Source organism: Crotalus tigris, unplaced genomic scaffold, assembly GCF_016545835.1.
Source record: "Crotalus tigris isolate CLP2741 ecotype Arizona unplaced genomic scaffold, ASM1654583v1 scf7180000017611.44802233496:7321179, whole genome shotgun sequence".
Taxonomy (NCBI): domain Eukaryota; kingdom Metazoa; phylum Chordata; class Lepidosauria; order Squamata; family Viperidae; genus Crotalus; species Crotalus tigris.
Window position 1 is genome coordinate 4,355,417 of NW_024096511.1, and position 21,322 is coordinate 4,376,738.

The 21,322-nt window shown below is 36.8% G+C and overlaps 1 protein-coding gene across 12 annotated transcripts in view; it reads right to left on the bottom strand.

The window, feature by feature from the left end:
* LAMA2 (laminin subunit alpha 2) overlaps nt 1-21,322 on the bottom strand; it is a 471,875-nt gene that overhangs the window by 42,193 nt on the left and 408,360 nt on the right. For 10 of the 12 annotated variants that reach the window (XM_039324668.1, XM_039324684.1, XM_039324648.1 and 7 more), the window contains 6 exons: nt 20,338-20,482; nt 18,033-18,174; nt 14,436-14,447; nt 11,699-11,819; nt 7,165-7,341; nt 3,247-3,395 (listed from right to left, as the gene is read on the bottom strand). In XM_039324668.1, coding sequence (XP_039180602.1) covers nt 3,247-3,395; nt 7,165-7,341; nt 11,699-11,819; nt 14,436-14,447; nt 18,033-18,174; nt 20,338-20,482 — 746 coding nt within the window. The remainder of the gene's footprint in view (nt 1-3,246; nt 3,396-7,164; nt 7,342-11,698; nt 11,820-14,435; nt 14,448-18,032; nt 18,175-20,337; nt 20,483-21,322) is intronic. The other 2 variants (XM_039324659.1, XM_039324713.1) reach the window with 1 other exon arrangement.

Sequence of the window (21,322 nt, forward strand, 5' to 3'; positions counted from 1 at the left end):
TAAGCAGAAATTTCAAATTGCAACTCAAGATGTTATAATTTTAAAAGAAATATCTTCAAAAATTCTTAGAAAAAGAAAGAATTTTGCTTTTTTTGGCTGATGAGCTCAAAAAAACGACAGGTCCGGTTCAGATGGGAGATACCGGCTGGAATAGCGATGAATTATGCAGGGATATATCATAGACTTAACACAATTTCAAAGGCGAAAGATTTTTACACTTCTGTTTTGAAGGCGGGCTCTCCATCATCTTTACGACCTGAGAGTACAGAAGAAAAGTCGGAAGGGCAGCCGGTTAAGCAGGAGGGTATTAATAGATTTACTTAGGGATGGGGAAAAAAAGCAAATAGCCAAGTTTATCGAATGTAAATTTGTTGATTGGGTTATATTGGAAGGAAAATTTTGTGTTTATTATGGATGAATGGTTGTTTAAAAGAAATACACACCTCAGCGTGAAGAAGATGGATAAATTACATGTAGAGTAAATAGAGCTGATATGGGATTAAAAAGTATTACTTAGATTATGAATAACTTTTAGTTTTTTAACTTGGAATTGCTTATATTGTTATTTTTTTTCTTTTTTTATATTTTATTTGCTTAAATTTGTTTTGTATTTGAGTTAAAGTACATTATTGATTTTGTTATTTGTATAGTTGGATAAGCTTATTTAGAATTTGTTTATTTGTAACCCTGTAACCAGCTCTGGGAAGTGAAGGGGGAGGGAGGGAGGGGGTTATTTTAGGGGAGGATATTGTTAAAAACTTGTATAAAACTTTTCAATTTAAAAAAAAGACCTTACCAATTCCTAATTTTAAAATTCAACAAAGTTGCTCATTAATAATGAACATAAAAGAGCTGGACACAACAAAGAGAATACATTCATTTTTTACACTATAATTATGTACTCTAAGCCACACTTTTCAGAATAGGATTGGGATTTCCAAATAGAGAAATACTAGATAATAGAATAATAAAAGCCTATTGTTCTTGTTAGATATTATTAACAGGACTAAGAGACATTCTTTATAGCAAAGCTATATGTATAATGACTTATTAACATGGTTGCTAGTTAAATCTCTGATAATTTACATAGCACTTTACTATTGTTAAATTTGTCCAAGGAAATGCTTATCCACAGGCAGAGAAGACCATCACACAAAGAAAGAACCTCACTTGTCAATGCTATCACATAATTACCCTGGAACGGACAGCAATTAGTTCATAATTATATGGGCAATTAGCTTTCCAAAGAGTTTTCAAAAATGCACTGTACTTTTAATAAAATAAAGCCTTCGTGATAATTAGCAGATGGAGTGATTAGTGTGATAAATTATCTCTTTCCATTTTTACAATAATCCAGTTTGTAAAAATCTGATGTTTGCTGTACATGTGGTTTGGATAAAGGCTTATTTAAAGAATGAGGTTAGGATGTATTTCTGTCCACTAGAGAAAAGTATGAAACAGTAATAACTACAAACTCTCCTTGTAAGCAAACATATCAACATAGTCTTGTTTTTCAATTTACATTGCTAAAATAAATGGTGTATTGTTTGGGATTTTTAATTAGTGTTTTTGTAGTACTATCAATATATCAATTTCCATATTATCAGTGAAATAGTGGGAACATTTTTAGCAATTGGAAATTTAATAAAATTAATGATCGCTAAGCGCCAGTATAGATGGTAACATTTTCATGGAAGAGATAGATAGAGATAGATAGAGATAGATAGATAGCTAGATAGATAGATAGATAGATAGAACTAGAGACATAGATAGAGACAGAGAGATGATAGATAGAGATTACATGGATGGATGGATAGATAGATAGATAGATAGATAGATAGATAGACAGATAGATAGATAGATAGAAAGACAGACACACAAATACACATACACACATACAAACATACACACACAGAGAGAGAGAACTAAACTGAACTCTGGCTGAACTGTTCAATGTCCTTTTTTTGGGCTTAGCCTAACGCTGGGTCTAAGAAGGAGGCAGCCAAGCAGTGAAAAGCTTTCCAAATCTATTGCTGACATTAACCACAATTTTATGGGTATTTGGCAATCAGTTTTGTCTTTCTTCTTCTTCTTCAGCTGGTTATTTCCTGTGTTCATTATATTGTATTCTTTTCACTAATGGTGGGTAGAAAAAGAAATAGACTTGTTGACAGGTGACCAGAGTATGTTACCTTAACTTATGGTGCATTATTGAAACTGCCGAGGTGCAATGTATTAAAATAACACTCTGCTTGGAAAAAACAGTGGCAAGGTTATTTGTCTCCCTCCCAAGCTTAGAGAATAATTGCCGACAGATTTTTTAAAGATTACTCTGAGACAGAAGAATTCAGTTATATATACATACATGCAGTGAGAAACCAGTCTAAAAAACTTTTTCAGAGCAAAATATCATAATATATATCCTGTTATGATCAAAGAAAGCTTTTAATCTGGATAAGAAGATATATTCATCTTTTTTCCTTACGCCACCATCACTTATTTTCATTGCAACCAGCATTACCTTCCACGATAAAGAATCTCATTGCTCTATAAACCTAATTTGGAAATCGTTGCATATAATGCTTCTGTGATTTAGACTGAAAAAAACAACAGACAATGATAGCAAAGAGAGCTTTCTGTTATTTTTTTGCTGACTTTTAGTAGCAATTTGGATTTTTGCAGCCCAGATGTAGCAGCCCTGGCTTCTTGCTTCTCTGTGGAACAACAATTGAAGAGAAATGAAGGGCAAAGTAGTTGCCATAAATTCAGTACTGCATTTGTATCATGTCAAAGTTTCTAGTTTTTCTGGCTTAAACAAATAGTCATGTGGTACTTTTTTTTATGAGTCACTTTCTTCCCTTGAGGTTGAGGGCATATCAATCATGGTTTGGTACCTGACTCAGAAAACCATGAGACTGGAAGTTTTGGGTTTTTTTTTTTTAGCCTGGCAATCCTAATTCTCTTACTCTTTACTTCAATAATGTTTGAGAAATACCATACATCAGTTAGATTAATAAAGTACATTTACAAAAGGAATCTAAGTATAAACATAGCAATTTATATTAATGAAAACCGGAAGCCGTAATGTCTATACGGCTGTTTAGCAATGAATTCACCATTGATGATGTATGAAGTTGATTTTTAAATGAAAACTACAGAGCGATTCCATTCTTCTCTCTCACAGTTTCAGGCATGTGGCAGAAAAATAGAGGGTGCATGCAGAACCCCTAATTTCTGATTTATTACCCTCCAAGTCTCTCCAACGAAAGGGAATGTTCCTTGCCATCATGAAACACGCCAGACTCAGGTTTGACAATGATCCTGCGTGGATCTCTTACTCCAGTAGAAATATGTACTTCAAGTCGACCTCCATTCAGGAATGCAGCATAATACACCTGAAAGGAACCACAAGCATTTCAGCAGAAAGCCTTTATTCCTAATGTTATGCTTTTCTAACCATTTTCTCCAGAGACTCCTTCTCTGGTAATTCAGAAAAGGACACACAGAAAAAAAAATCCCATTACTGCATTAATCATATGGAATGCAAGTTTAATAAATTATTGTTATTAAATCTGGAGAACCTGACTAGTTTTAGCAACTAGCAATGATTTGAAGGTATGATTGGACTTCTAATCTGTATTATTGTATTGATATTATCAAAAAGGAAAGGGAATATATGTGTTTCATCTGCATAAATCACTGAAAACCAGAGTTTGAACTATACTCTTTCCATAGCTTCTAGAAGTGTTATTAAGATTTCCCTAAACAGCTCTTCTAACCTTTTTACCTAAATCATACACTAAAGGAGCAGAATGTTTGTGTGTGTGTGTGTGTGTGTGTGTGTGTGTGTGTATTCAAAATCAGAAAACACAGATCACCAAGACTAAAAAATTTATTAAAACTTAACTTTCGCCAGCATCTGCTGGCATCGTCAGAGTTCAAGCCAGGATTGAGGGAATACGTTCTTATAGTCTCTGCAGAGCCAACCGTTTAGCTAACGAGCGTGTCACGGGTCTGTTCAGCTCCCGCCCTCCCGTAATCAATTGCCCCGTTACTATTTCCATCGGCCTTGTTGATAGCTATTTGAATTCTGGCGCTCTGCTTCTCTCCACTCGCCCCGCCCATTGGAGTGTGTGTTTGGCCGCGTGCAGTAATCTCGCTGCTCTTTTGATGTTTCTGTGTGTAATGCTGCCGTTTCAGCTGTTCGTTCTTCTTTATTGTCATCCTCGCTATCCCCATTAGCGGGAGCTGAACAAACCCATGACATGCTCATTAGCTAAATGGTTGGCTCTGCAGAGACTATAAAAACGTATTCCCTCAATCCTGGCTTGAACTCTGATGATGCCAGCAGATGCTGATGAAAGCTAAGTTTTAATAAATTTTTTAGTTTTGGTGATCTGTGTTTTCTGATTTTGAATATGAATATACCCGAGACTCATGTTTTTAAGACTATTTTATATATATATATATAATAGACTATTTGTTTTCTGAGGTTTTCGTGGGTGTTTGTATGTAGGTCTTTGGTTATTCGGGTTTTCTCCCATGTAAAATTGGAAGTGTCTTGGCGACGTTTCAACGAAGTCTCATTCGTCATCTTCAGCTTCGTGCTTCTAGGAGCACGAAGCCGAAAGCACCAGCCTGAAGATGATGAATGAGACTTCGTCGAAACGTCGCCAAGACACTTCCAATTTTATGTGGGAGAAAACCCGAATAACCAAAGACCTACATAATAGACTATTATATATATATTGTTCAATGATGCAATCTTCGATCTCCCGAACAACCAAAGACCTACATACAAACACCCGCGAAAACCTCAGAAAACATATATATATATATATATATATATATATATATATATATATATATGACTATTTTATATATTACACACACACACACACACACACACACACACACACACACACACAGAACAACAAAAAACAATACACATAATGGCACAATCCAGGAAGACAGAAAAAAGATTGTGCAAAAGGTCTCCTGGCTATGGTTTCTACCTGCTGCTCAAGCATAAGCCAAAAGTCCCCAATTGTCTCCCAGCATCAAGTCAGGACCTTCACCATATCTCGGCATATTATTTATATCTCACCTATGATGAAGAATGGCTTTGATAAGTGGCTTAAGGTAAATATTAAATAGTAAGTGGGAAATGGCTGAACTCTCCAGCATTCTATAATATAATAATTGTGTGTGTGTGTGTGTGTGTGTGTGCATGGATGTATCTGTATACATGTGTGCATGTATACATGCACAGACACATCTACCTACCTACCTGCCTCCTACCTACATACTGTAATCACATACTGAATTAAGGATCCTTTTAGCTTTGTTAAGAGATGGATATTGTCGAGATTAGAATGCCTGCATCATCTGGTTACTGTTTTTTTTTTTTTGGTGTGTCAATTTTCAGTTTAAAATTTATACAATTCCCCCCCCCCCAAAATAGATTGTTATAGTTACTTTATCCTAAAATAATGGGTCTTCCATGCATTTTATTCTCATGATTATTTTTAAAACCAAAATTGCATTCTGAAGTTCAGGGAAGTGCAAAAACGAAGGGGTAATTCAATTTCATTCAAGAAGTATAGACAAAATTGGTTGTTTGAGATGAAAATGGAATTAGTTTTTCAAGTGTCCTACTTTAAGCTTGTTGTCTCAATTTTTTTATTTCCCCATTACTTTCAGTGCAAAAACCCCCAAGAACATTTATAAATTTGGATAGCTACACAACATAGTTAACTGTAATAAAGGAATCATTTGAAATACACAACAGGATAGATGCAAACATCTCATACAATATTTTGGAGGGCCTGTTTTTCCTGTGCTCTTTCCCCCACTGGTTCTTCCTCTTAGACTAAAATATACTAATATATATGGTGGAGTTTGTTTTACTTATTTAGTTTTTCGGTACATCATGACTACTACCTGGACTAGTCAATTAGCACTGTGGCAAGATTTTTGGAAGTACAGTACAGAACAGAATAACAGAGTTGGAAGGGACCTTGGAGGTCTTCCAGACCAACCCACTGCATAAGCAGGAGACCCTATACAATTCCAAAGAAATGGCTGTCCAGTCTCTTCTTAAAAGCCTCCAGTGATGGAGCACCCACAATTTCTGAGGGAGAGCCATTCCAATGGTTAATTGTTCTCACTGTTAAGAAATTTCTCCTTAGTTCTAGGTTGCTTCTCTCCTTGTTTAATTTCCATCCATTGTTTCTTGTCTTGTCTTCAGGTGCTTTGGAAAATAGCTTGGCCTCCTCTTCTTTATGGCAGCCCCTCAGATATTGGAATGCTGCTATCATGTCACCCCTAGTCCTTCATCTTAGACTAGGCATACCAATTCCTGAAACTGTTCCTCATATTTTACCTCTAGGTCCTCCAGTCATCTTTGTGGTTGTCTGCACTCTTTCCAGAATCTCCACATCTTTTTTTATATTGTGGTGACCAAAACTGGATGCAATATTCCAAGTGTGGTTTTACCATAGCATTATAAAATGGTATTAACACTTCATGTGATCTTGATTCTATCCTTCTGTTAATGCAGCCTAGGACTAGGTTGGCTTTTTTGGCAGCCGCAGCACACTGCTGGCTCATATTTACGTGAGTGCCCACTAGGACTCCGAGGTCCCTCTCACAGTTACTGCTATTGAGCCACGTTTCACCTAGTCTGTGCCTGTACATTTGGTTTTTCTTGCCTAAGTGTAGAATATGTAGAAAGGAACCTTTCTACAGCTCAGAGAAAGTGATTGGTCAAAGGCACTCAATTGGCTTCATCCCTTCATTGGCAGGAATAGAAGTCACAGTTTTTTTGGTTTTTAACTTCATGATTTTTATGAACTTCATGATTCTATTTTATTTTATTCTGTTCTATGAAAAATTAAGCTGCTTAAATGTTATTTAATTTATACCATGTCTTTCTATCCTGTCAATTAAAATTGTTTTAAAATAATACAATACTGGTAAAAAATGTACTTGTTTTAAAGCTTTCAAAAGAAGAACTTCTGAATGAATTTTCTGAGACTGCATTCCATTTTAGGATCATTGTTAGCGAAACCTGGAATCAATTCAGTCCAAAAATTTGAGCATATACCTGTCAATGATTTGCTAGTAAGAGTCAACCAAACAATCCCTTTTATCATTCTGTACCTGCCCTGTTTGCCTGCGTTTCCTTCTTGGAGGCACAGATATTTCATTAGTACCGAAGAATATAATACCAGATTCATTTTTAGTACTGAAGGACAGGTGAATTTCTGTTCCCACTTCAAGAGAGACTGGCGACATCTCCACAAAGCCAGGTTTGGGGAAGCTGACTGTGTAAATTTTCTATAAGAAAGAAGGAATTGAATAAAAAAAAATGCTTGTAACAGCAGATCATAATAAATGGTACAATAGTTTACATTTCAAAGTGCTATACAAGCACTTCTCCATCTGTTAAATTATTCAACATTTGAAAACATTTGTTAGGCTTAGATTCAGCCTGAAATATTTTTTTATGTGAAGCTTCTTCCAGTATCCTATTAGTTTTGCTTGTGGATATCTAGGATTGGCAGATGGCTGCCAAAAATGTGCTATACTTTTGAAGTCCTCAGTGCAGAGATCTATTAAGTAGTTGGGCATTCCCTTGATGTTCCTCTTCTTAGCTTGTCAATTATCCTCCTCCCCCTCCCCCACTTTGCTAGGAACAAGAATTAGGTATGCCACAGGAGTTCAGAAGTAAAGTAGATGCAGAACTAGTGAAAGAAGTGACAGAGAAAAGCTTCAGTAAGGCACAGATGGAGCCTACTAGGTGGCAGCCTTGATAGCCAGTATTATAAACGTTGTCCTATAACAGTGATGGGCAATCTTTTTGGCGTGGTGTGTCAAAATTCGGCAAAAAATCGAACATAACTCGCATGGTGTGTCACTTCGACAAAAAAACATAATTTTGCGCAATTTATAGTTTAAACTACAAAAATGTATAATTGCAATATATAATTGTATTTAATAAACCAAAAACAAATTATTTAACATACCTGCTTAGTAACTTCTTTGTTCATCAATCTGTTGATTTCGTATGTTGCCCTTGATATTATTGAACTTGTTTGGGGTGCCGTGAACTGAGATAAGTGAGGAGGAGGGCAAATTCTTTAACTAACCTGCATATTAGTGACTTTTTTGTTGCTGAATTTCATTGGCTAAATCTTCAATTGAAGGTTGGTATTTTGTACACTTCAGGCCCAAGCAAGCGCTACTAACCTCATCTGTCAATCTGTTTCTTTTGTTGGTTTTGATATTATTTAATGCTGAGAATAAGGTCTCATAAAAGTATGTAGAAGGAAAAATTGTGAGTAAAGCTGTTGCTATATTTTTCAGGGTGCTAAAAGTGTCTGGTAGTCTGTTCCAGGCACTCCAAATTTCCTGTTTGTAGTGGCACTCATCTTGATTCTCCAAGCGGCCCCTTTCCAGATTCTCAAGCTTTGACCTCAAGTCGACAAACACCTGAGCCCAGATGCTGTCTTGAAATTCTGCAAGCTGCATCTCCAAACCATCTATTTGCGTCCATTGGAAACCATTTAATTCCAAACTATTGTAGACTACTACATCAGGATACTTAATTATTCTCATGGTCTGTTCTAGGCTTCTAAATTGACTAAATCTATCAGTAAACTGGTCAAGTAACGAGTCTAAAACATGCTGGCGCTTCATATGCAAGAGTTCCACTTCATTTCGTACAGCTGCACTGGCCTTCTCAAAATGCTTTTGTATTCGAGGAAAATATTTATAAGTTTTAGTTTCTACATCTCGCTTGAAAATTTTTACTTTACTTTCAAAAGCTTTTATGTATCCAAACATAACATCAATACTTTTGCCAAAACCTTGTAACTTTAAGTTCAGTTCATTAACATGAACAGAGAGATCTGTAAAAAACATCAGGGTGTTGACCCACTTATCATCATTGAGCTGAGGAAAGTTTCCCAGATCCTTATCTTCAAGAAATACCTTAATTTCTTCAAAGCACTCCACAAAGCGCTCAAGAACCTTGCCTCGGCTCAGCCATCTTACATTATTGTACATCAGCAGTCCACTGTAGGTGGAATCAACCTCCAGTAAAAGTGCTGAAAATTCTCGCTTGTGAAGGGGGCAAGCAGCTATTAAATTAACTATTTTTGTAACAACTGACATTAAGTCATTTAAGTCAGTGAATCCTGCCTTGGCACATAAAGCCTCCTGATGGATAATACAATGAAAAGGCACAATCGGATGTCCAATAGCTTCTGTAAACAATTTCACAAATCCAACTTTTTTCCCCACCATGTTTGGGGCACCATCTGTTGTCACTGACACAACTTTAGAGATATCAATGCTTAGGTCGCAGAATGTTTGCATAACAACCTTACATATTTCGCTTCCTGATGTACTTGTTGGAACTGATACTAACTTTATCAACTCTTCTCTCATTGTGTGACTATCAGAATATCGACCAATAATGGCCAACTGAGCATGTGACATGACATCAGTAGTTTCATCAAGACAGATGGAAAAATATTTACAATTCCTTATGTCTCTCTTTAATTGATGTTGTACGTTTGTGTTCAGTCTCATTATTCGGTCTTTTATGATATTTCTACTGAGTGGTAACTCAGATATTCTCTTAATAATTGCATCTTTATTCTGCATATTGTGAAATAGAAGTGGCGCACATCTTAGGAGAGTTTCTTTAATAAATTCTCCCTCATTAAGTGCTTTTGCATGCTGAGCTATGGAGTGAGCAATGCTCAAACTTGCAGATGTTAAATTTGTACAGCCTTTTATAAATTTAAGGATGGAGTTAGATTGGCTCTTATAAAGGTGTAGCTTCCTGGAAATGTATTCCTTCCTTTCATCCTCACTTTTTTCCAAGAGCTGGGAATGATTAGTTTCAAAATGTCTATTTATATTCCACGTTCTGCTTACTACCATTTCAGTACATAGAACGCAAAATGATCTGCCATTTTTTTCTGTAATACCATACATCTCGCTCCGTGTCTCTTGAAAGGGTCGGCCACTGCTACTACCACTCCCTTTACTTAACCTTTGTTTTTTATTTTTTGGGTGCTCCATCAGTGGGCCAGTGACAGCAGATAGAATTATAGATAGCTTGTTAGCCAATTAGGGGTTAACTAGCCTAACACAGCCTCCCCCTCACTTATCTCAGTTATTGTGGGCAATTACAAGTCCATGGCACCCCAATAGTTGCTGCTAATGGCGCTCACAGGTTCTCCTTACTGTGTGGCGCTCACTAATTGCGGCCTGACTGGAGAAAGGCGCGCACTGTTCCTGCGCTCCTCTCCTGGGGGTCCTCCCTAACGTACTCTCAGCCGTGCTGATGAAGTGTGTGTGCACGGCACGCATGCCTTATCAGCAGCCCCTGCGCTGATAAAGGGGCTGTGCCTGTGCTTGCCTGTCAGTTGGCGGCGGCGCAGGCTGAAGTTTGCGGCGGGGACACAGTGAATGAGTGAGTGTGGGTGGGGGAGATCACACGTCCCGCCCCCCGTTCCTCCAGCACAGAGCGTATTTCTTTCATCCTTCCTGGATCCAAGGCCGTAGTGGTACAGTTGCTCTAGGAGGGCGGTAGTCATAATGGGAGAGTTTTAGTGGGTTCGAGTCCCACATAACCTGGTGACCTGCCAGGTATCCGTGGGGATTTCTCTTCCGTGGCGAAAACAAAAAAAAAATTTCTTTCATCCTCGGCGTGCAGGAGCCGAGGATGAATTGCATAAAATCGCATGAAATCCTGCGCGTGTCACCCCAAATGGCTACACGTGTCAGCACTGACACGTGTCATAGGTTCGCCATCACTGTCCTATAAATTACCTCACAGAAGAGGATTGAAGGATGGTATGATATCAGATGGTTCCATTAAAAACTCCTAGTAAGTTAATTCAAAACTTGGGATGTTAAAATTAAAAAAAAATGCATACGGACTGCCATATGGTGATGGTGGAAGAACCCAACAGAGATAAGATGATGGTGGAGGAACCCTTAGATGGCAGAACAACACAGAGGCATCTGACGTTGGTCTTATATGCTGGTGAATATGAAAAATGACCATACTTGAAATATCCAGGTTGCTAGCTGCCACATACAGGTAGTTTGGACCAAAACTGGGGCCAGAATTTTGGTCACCAAGTGAGGCAATCATTAAGTGAATCATTACATGTCTGGACCTGATATTAAGACCATTTTACCATGGTTGTTAAGTGAACTATGTGGTTGTTAAGTGACTTTGCTTATTCAAAGCTGGCTGGGAAGATCACAGATTGGAATCAAATGAGCATAAAATGCTGCAACCATCATAAAAGAGAGCTGGTTACTAACTGCCCAAATTGCAATCAGATGACTACAGGGATGATGGAATGGTTGTAACTTTGAGAAAGAATGGTAAGTCACTTTTTTTTTTGAAACCATTTAATTCTGAACCATCATTAAATGCAGTTGAAATTTGAGGAATACCTGTAATGAAACTTTGGTTTGATGGATTGGATGCAATGGCAATCTATGTTCAAATGGAAGGAGATGGAGAAATTTATACAAAAATTTACCCAAGGGCAAGTTTCTCCTTTCTTAATTAGTTCAGTGCAAGTTATAAATTAACTGTTTGCTAATGTAAACCAGTAGTTTTAACTTGTTCAAGGAGAACATAGAGAGTTCAGAAACTAACCTGCAATATGCACCCTCTGGTAATGCCAAGATAGTTAGGACTACTTAAAAGATTATATGGTGTCCGGGAAATTTCAATATCCTTTAGACAGCCTGCATATTTCTTTGTGTTTACTTCTGGTCTGTCAATATAAAGTAAAAATAGATTTATTTTCCAGTTAAAGACCAATGCATACATGATAAATAAAATTTCATGGACTTAAGAACCATTGAACTCATGAATTCCTACCATAATACACAAAGACAAAATTCTTTCCGCAAAGAATTGCTACTCTTCTAGAATATAACGGCTATAGGATTAAATTAATTCTTGTACAATGTCTTATGCACTGTAAGCATTCAATCCCAAAGGTGCTTTTTCATGAGGCAAATGGACTTCCTTTTTTCTCTTTGAAGACGTTTCACTTCTCATCCAAATGTCTTTGTTTATTTTTCTAATACTAGAATTTCCAGTTAAAGATATTCTAGCCACTTACTAGTCTGACATGAGATCTACTCAAAAGTATCACCATTATTGTGCAATTCAGAAGGTACACTGGCACTTTTGTTGTTTAAATTTGATTTGTACTATATTTGCTCACAAGGGAAAGATATAATTTAAAATACACGCTACTATGTATCTTGAAATCTTGAATAAAAGACTCTAACTTCACAAATTTGCAAAAAAAACCAGCAACACATTACAATAATCCAATGACCCCACCCCCCGGACCAAATAATTCTGATTTTTTAAAATAAATTTTTACCATATTCATGTTACCACTCCACTAGCCATGAAAAACTATTTTATAAATAGATTGGCCCTGAATTTTGTACAGAAGCTACGCTACAGAAAACAGAGGTATCCTGAGATACATGGCTAACTTATATATTTACCAAGTGAAAGATGCTTGTGAAAATAAGAATTTATCTGGCATTAGACATGAAACACAATCTTTCAAAATTCATATATGTACAGAATTGTAATATACTCTAATTTAACAGCTTAAATGTTCATAAACAGCACTTTTAAAATTTTGCTTCATTGTTGTTGGCTTTCTTTTTTTCAATTGCACTGAAGCCATCTCAGCAAAGCGTAGCATCCCTCTTTCAAAAACTGGCAGTACTCAGAAATTTAGATTAAAAAATAAGGAACTATCTCCATTCTATTCTATTTTGCCAACTGAAGTTAATGTAAGGATGGGGTAATTTGCATGCTGTTTATTCTCATTTCCCTGTGGACACCAACAGAGCTAGAAAAGCAGATCTGGTAATAATAAATACAATTTAGTTTTAACTTAATGTCAAGCATTATTCTCCCATGTGAATTTTTCCCTGTTTCTTAAAAGTCTATTGCATTTTTATAACAACTTTGCTTCCCTCTAGTATTTCTTGGGCTGTATGATGCCCAGATTTAGAAATTTGATTGGAAGTGATTTGATCAAGTCTCTGAATGAATGAAGTTGTCAAATCCAATTGGGAACCCCAAATCAACTCACAAAAATCACATTGATCTAGAAAATCTACTTGAACCAATTTAAAATGTTGAAATGACTCCAAAAATTGATTTTATGGTTCATTTTCAAGTAGGAGCCATGATATTACCTAATTACATATTTAAAGGAACAGAGTACAGTTTACAAAGATCGGGAAGAAAATCTCTGTCTTCAACCTTATCACGTGAAAAATTCTAATTTTAATATACACATGTGTAGGAGCCATCTGAATAAAGGAAGTCTTGGAAACAATTTTGAAGTTTTGTTTGAAGCAATGAAAAAAAATGAAGCTAATTAAAAATGCCATGCATGACAGACAATGCTTTGGCTTCTAGAGTCAATGGAAACAAATCTGAATCTTATTACCAGGACTGCTATACAGAACCTTTAGCTACTATGCTAGTCTTCTGTAACCCGTGAGGCACAGATGAAAACAACAAGGGAATGAGAATAATCAGCTTGATATCTGCCTTACAATCAAACAAAGTCTTTTCGTTGTCTTCCGTTCAAAACTAATAGCTGGACTATTTGGATTTTTATTCAGTTCAACCACAAAGGGCACTTCCTTAACATGACAGAAAAAGTTATGTCCTTGAAAGAGATATTCCTTTAGCCTTTATGGAAATATGAGAGGAATATTTAGTTCTTCTAGACTGGTGATTGCCAGAAGCACTGGATTGTGGCTCACATCAAGAGAACTGCTATCTCAACCTTCTCAAATACATCAGCTTGAAAAGTCCAAGTTAGATAGTGTTTTTTTAAAAAAATCTATCCATGTTTTCAAATTCTCACTCCTCCAATATTTTTACCAAGTTGGATCATTAATCTGACCCACACTGAGTTGAAACATAGACTGCTTTTTAAAGCTAGTATTATTATAATTCATATCTAGACTTTTTCTTTCCTTAGGATCCTGATCTAATTAATTTAAAAGGAACAGGGGGAAAAAGTGAATGAAAACAAAACCAAAAAAAAAAAACCCAAAAAAAACCCAACACAGCAAGATGTAAATCGCTGTGTGAAGATGCTCGCTAAGTGTCTCTTGCTGCGATTGTACGCAGCATGAGGCAGGTCTCTGTTAAACACTTGGGGGTAGCTTGATGTGCTGCAGCAGGATCGGTTGCCAACTGAGCAAGCCCCAGAGCAACAGCTGGAATAAAGACATACACAAATTGCTTTTGCTTTGCCACTGGCTGCAAGCGGCACTTAACCCATGCAAAGCTTACAGCATGCAAGCATTGATTTAAATGTTATGTCTTTTACCTTGATTTCATACTAGATAAAAAACAGAATAAAAATAAAAAAGGGAGAAGAAAAAAAACAGTTTTGTTATTTTTGACAGTTTTGTAACAATACAGCTTTTTAGATAGGTTCAAATATAGTCTAGGGAGTGGATACAATTTCTTCTAAATAATTTTCCCTGTGTCATAGTCTTGCCAGTAGGGAACTACATGCCCACGAAAAGCAAAAGTTCAGGCAGGACTTAGCTAAACTGGTTTTCTTTTTCTCAACTTGATATAAGCACGGTAAATATTGGGGCTCTTTCTAGAGTTGTAGCACCTGATAGTGTTTTTGCCCAGCTTCAGCTGGAATACCAGCTTTGAGGATCTCGTTACAATGATTCACACCCATATTATCATCCAGGTTGGATGCAATGTGTTTTACTTGAAATTATCTTTAAAGAGCCCTTTGATGCTACCTTACTTCAGAATGCAATAGACCCTGTGTTAACAGGCACTTGTCTTTGAGAGCACCTGTGATAAGAACCCTGCCCTGGCTATCAATTAGTTTGCAGGCTCAATTAAAAGTGCCATTTTTGACATATCGGACCATTATTGCTCGGCATCAGGGTACATACAGACCCCTTGCTTCAACCAAAATTGGCCAAGGGAAAGATTGCTTCTAGGTAGTATTTCATTTTGGAGAGCTAATGGCAGCTGAGGCCAGAAACAGCTGCTTCTTAGCGGTAGCACCAACCTCTAGAATAGTCTTCCAGTGGAGTTCAGTCTGGCCATCTCCCCCCTTCCCCAGTTTCATTCAGCAAAATATATTCTGGAGAGCATTGTAATCATGTTTGCTTTTATGTTTTCTGTTATTTTATTGTTATTATATTTGTACTATTGTTTTTCTTTATATTGTTTTAACCATCATGAATAGTTTGGTTGTGGGATGGATGGAAGGATGTATGGAGGGAGAGAGGGAGAGAGAAAGAGAGCGAGAGAGCAAGAGAGAGCGAAAGAGCGAGAGAGAGAGAGAGAGAGCAGGGGTTTTCTGGGCCAAAATACTGGCACCACTTTACAGCTAAGATTAAGGTAGAGTTAGGCTACTGAGTAAATCAGTGGTTCTCAACTTTTCCTCACCACAGACCCCCTTTAAATACCTTTTGTGGCCATGGACCATGGACCCCCAAGACTTAACAAAAGATTTAAATCATAACATTACTTCAAGCCTTTGTGGACCCCCTGTGATGACATCATGGTCCTCCCCAGGGTTCCGCAGACCACAGGTTGAGAACCATTGATTATGTGATTGATGTGTGAAGTGGAGAAGAAAGTGAAAAGCTGTGCTGCCTTTCCCCTAACACATCTCTTTAATTCCAATACCATCTTTACTGAATGTGTGTGTGTGTGTGGGGGGGGGGGAGGCAGTCAATTCTGTGGCTGAGAAGCCAAGGCTGAGGGGCAGTGTAAGAATCACACTGAATAGAAAACCAAATGAAAGACCTTTAGACATCTTTTACAATTAGATTCTCCTAAAAGAACCGATGAAGCTAATGGGCTATTCTATCAGCTTGCATCTTGGAAAGCCGTGGAGACACTTCATTCCAAGATCTGCAGAGCCAAGCAATATTTTGGGGGAGGAAAGTCATTTTAAAAAAATTGTTATTGTATATTGCAGAAATCAGGTAGCTGCCTTTGACAGGGTGCTAATGAAAGGGGGGAGAACTGGGATTTTCAATACATTGTCTTCCTTTTCAGAGACTTTCTGTTTTGGTTTCATAAAGGTGTGTTTTAAGCCTCTTAACACTTATTCTGCTTAATTTCCTGTTGAAAATGAGCAGGAAATAATTTTTTCAACAGATTCTCCGTGGAACTACAAGAACTTAAACATATGGTCAAACAGAAGCAAAAGGAAACAATAATAAACAAATAACTGCATCATCAGTTCCATCAACCAACAGAAGGTTATTTGGATTTGCTTCTCCTTTCCAGATCTCTGGGTACAGGAATAAGGAGTTTTACATCTATTGTGATTAATTTTTAAAGGTGAAGTTGCCATAACTTTAGTTGCTATGCTATAAATATCTGGATTGTTCAGTATTTGCACCTATATTTCATTTATGTTTCTGTAAACCACCAGAAAGGTTCCATAGTTTATTTATTAACAATTTAAATATCTAACAAATTCCAATATCTATGCATCTTCCTACGGAACCAGAACTGAAAGCTTACAAAATGTATTTTATACAAATAATTTGACAACGAAGCAGGAATTTCAGGTATTGAATTGTGATATAAATTAATAAAAAAAAATCCATTGCAGGAATCACCAAAATAGGGTCACGTTATAGTGTATGTTCTTTCTCAACTTCTTGATGTATGATTCCCATTAAAAACTAAGGTTCAAAATGTGTTAGGTTGAGAAGAAAAGGAATATGACAATTTCTTTAGAGAAACAGATGTCTTGTTTTTTGTCAGCACCGGTTCTAGAGTCATGTTCTTATTTGCTTAAGTCTATTTTCAGCAATATTTTAGCAAATGAAACAAAATAATGCCACAAATGAAAAGTGACCCTGGAAATTTCTTCTCTCTCCCCTTTTAGGTCCTCACTGTGTGGCTGTGCATGCAGGCTGGAGCAGCCACCAATAGTTTAAGAACCTGCATGCTTGTTCAATATTTAAAATATGGGAGCAATCCAAGTTACACATGCAATGCATCAATTGAAGACTACAAAAAGGAACTTACAAGCCTATGCAAGGTAGACCAGTTGTACAAGACAGGTTAAATATTTACTTCAAACCTCATTGTCTTTAAAGCAATGAAGATCAAATCAGGACCACACTGGTAAAGCTTATTTTCTACCGTGTTAGTGACCTCAAAAACAAGAGTTTTGTGTGGTGTGTATATGTACATGTATATGTGTGTGTCTCTGTGTGTATTATGTTTGTGTTTGGGTGTGTAATAAATAAAAAGATTTGTCTGAGACATTATTTTCTCTACTACAGAAGCCATTACGAATTATGGAAGACTTAAAATGGATTTTTCACTAATCACTGAGAGATATTCAGCAGAATATCGATTATGTAGTTATTAGGCAGTTTAAAAAATCAACAGAAAAGCACACTTTTTCAGAATAAGTAGACTATTATTCCATTGTTTATTTTATTTGAAAGATGCAAAAGTTAGCAAGGATGGAGGCAGTAACAGGAAAAAGGAGGGGACAAAAGATCTATATGGCTGTCTTTATAGGCCTCTCAAAAACTCTCAACCTCCCTGTTGAAAAGTCTGATCCTTTATAAATAAAAGAAGCCTATCCCAAAGGTGCTTTTTCAGGAGGCAACTGGAAAATCACCTGTGGGACAACCATACCTGGATGACTGAGAATCTCCATAGACAAAATAAACCTATAATTCCCTAATTAAAGTTGTACAGAAGGCAACAGCAAATTTCTCCCGTATTGACCTGGAAACTGTACAGATGGATCCATGTAGTTGCCAGGAATTGGACCTAGTGCTAGGGTGATTATATCTTATTATTTTGTAGATTTCTCTAACATACTGGGAAATAAAGTCTTGTTCAATGAATGAGGCAGGTTTTGCTCTTGAATCTTTATAATTAACTATATTTTAAGTCACACTACCTTAGGTTTCTTCTCAGCGATGGCAGTCCACCGAAATAAATGGGCTCATTAGCTTTCAGATTGAGACCAAAGTGCTTTCCTGGAGAAACTGCTGGTATGATTTCTTCATTGTTAGAATCTATGTCTACAATTGATACATTAGCTGAGAAAATACAAAGAAAAACGTTAGTGTGTGGGTATATATAGCTGGAATTATTTCAAATACTTTTTTCCCTCTTTATCCAAATGGTACTTATGATTTGTACCATTTAACTGCATTTTCAATATGCAGAAAGTCCCTGGATATTTGAGGATGGAGGGGATTGTGAGGAATGCAAAGATCATGGAATTACACAGTTGGAAGGGAGCCTGGAGGTCTTCTAGATGAAAAAAAGAGAGGAAATTCCTGCTATTTGAGTGCATCACCTTACATGTAGGCCAATATCACGAAATAAATCTATTGTGACATTTATCTGAAGAAATATGATATACAAATTTAGTGCAGAATACTGAAGACATATGAATATAATCCTGTCATACAGCATCACAATCTGGTTTGGAGGCATCACTGCTTCAGACAGAAAAGCGGTGCAGAGAGTGGTGAAAATGGCCGAAAAGATCATTGGCAGTCCCCTCCCTCCCATTCAGGACATAGCACAGAAGCGCTGCTTGAGCAGGGTCCGTAAGATCATCTGGGACACCACACATCCTCTTCATGACCTGTTTTCCTTGTTACCTTCTGGGAGGAGGCTTCATGGTATCCGTAGCAGAACATCCAGATTCAGCCACAGTTTCATTCCATACAGCATTAACCTTGTGAACTTTCAAGCTTCCTCCTTCCGTTATATATTCAAGATGGACAGTATTTAATATTTATTTGCTACGTATATGTAGGGATGTGAGTCTATACAAATGTTGTTCATAGTATGTTTAGGTATATGTTTCACTTTGAGAGCAGGCAACTAAATTTCATTTTTGATGTGTGCACTTGTGCCCACAGTAAAAAAATGATAATAAAGGTTATCTTATCTTATCTTATCTTATCTTATCTTATCTTATCTTATCTTATCTTATCTTATCTTATCTTCTTAGAATAAATGTGATCAATTAGACTTCTTATAACATTTTATAAAGTTCAGCCTCAATTTAGAGATAAATCTAGGAAAGTTTTAATTTGTTGGGGAAAAAAACACATTCTCCCAGATTCTACATCTTAGCAAACAATACTAATAGATGGAAAAGTTCACACTGCATCACATTTTTCTCCTGTTACTCAGCAATGTGTGAAACTCTTCTGAAAATGTTCATTCATTATACTGAAATTATATTCAGTTTGCTTGAATCCTTACATTTTCTCTAAAATATTGGGTGGAATTCAATAGCAAGTATAGTTCCTATATACATTTAAGATATCCTTTCTATCTAAAGCAGTGGTTCTCAACCTGTGGGTCAGGACCCCATTTGGGGTCGAACGATCATTTCACGGGGGTTGCCAAACAACGCAGTCCGCCATTTTTCCCCCTTTTCCTTAGCTGTGCTACCCCCTTTTATTCTATTGGCTTTTGAATGCCAATAGAATAGACTCTCTTGAATAGAGTCTAATTCTATTGGCTTTCAAAAGCCAATAGGAGTTGTTCAGGCTGTCTCTGTCCTACTGAGCCCGCCAAAAGTCCCATTCTGCAAATGGTGCTGCACCAGTTGAGTAGTCCTCGACTTACGACCGGTTGAGTAGTCCTCGACTTACGACCGGTTGGGGGTCGCAGCATTAAAAAGGTTGAGAACCACTGATCTAAAGGAAGCCTTTTCTTTCGGAAATACCAGGGTTGTGGCACTTAGCAAAATGAAACTAGTTTGTATTATGAGCACAGAGATAATACCAGCAGCATTTAATTCACTGCCTTTTAAAGTCACTTTAAGAAATGCAAAATATGAAAGACACTATAAAATGTAAAACTGACTTCCATCCAAAAGAAATAGTGTAGATTTGTTTTATGAACTTTGCAAAAACATCGGGGCACTGCATGAGAAATACATTTTTCACTTGAAATACATTTCTGAGTGTAATTTAGCTAGCTGTGAGGTAGAATTATGCCTAGAGAATTAAGCTATCTCATTCAAAACAAAATCATAAGGGACCCATTTGACACTGCAATCAGTCACAACTAACCTGAGCCATCTATAATTGAAAGCAAAAGAAGTTGCTAAATCATTTTCTTCTACTACTTTCTAAACCTACAATTTTATAACTCATCTTCTCTGTGATTAGGTGGTTAGCCATGTTGGATAAGATAATTAGGATGTTTTTGTTATCCCTGCAAGAACTCACCTTGTTTGAGAATTCTTGACAAGGTGAATGATTTCCATTTCCCATCATTGTGGCTCTGGTTGCCAATAACTGAAGCTGTTCCTGAGCCTAGATCATAGCTGACTTTAATATGTCCATCACTGAGTTCTATGCTCATGAAATCCTTCTGTTAGTGAGAAACATAAATTACAAAGGTTGATTCAGCCTTTTTACGATACTGTAAATCCCACTTTGTACTTTTATCTACCAATCATAGATGAAGTGACTGTTCCTTCCATTATCTCCAGTCCCCAGCCATTTTGCAAGATTTGCCTGCCCCCGGTCTCCCCTTTTTAAAAAGTTTATATGGTTCAAAAAAGAAATTGTCGTTCAGATTCATTTAGGGAACCCATTGTGCAAACAGTAGGAACAATTTCTTCCAATCTGAAAAGATAAATACCTCTCTGTACAAGACTTCAAATTACTATTTTTATTGGAAAAAACACAGACATACAAAGACACATTTTATATTTCCAAGTAAGAAAGGCAGTAAAAATGAATTATTGTGTTTCAATCACATATTTGCATTCCGATATTACTGTATATGAAGGTATGAGATTCATTTCAAGAAAATATAATGATGAATGATGACGAACAAAATCAGATTGCAGTGTTCATTGCCTTGTTAGGTGGGAGTATCCAGATAACCTTCGCTATTTGGTTATTTTAGAAGCCAAGCAGGGTCAACTTTGGAATCCCACAGCTTTAGAAAAGATTCTGGAATAGGTCAAAGTTCAGTGGCAAGCCACTTGTCTGACCCTGCAGAGACAATGATAAGGATGCCCGGAATCGATCTAAGGATGCCTTAACTTAATGAGGCAGTTAGAGACTAGGTCTTATTCCTAGAAGAAACAAACTTTTAGGGATAATAAACCGATGATGAATTTTCATTCAGAAATTTTTCATTAAGGAATTATGGGATGACTTTGGCGGTAATGTCCCACACAGCAAAAAAACAAAACAAAAC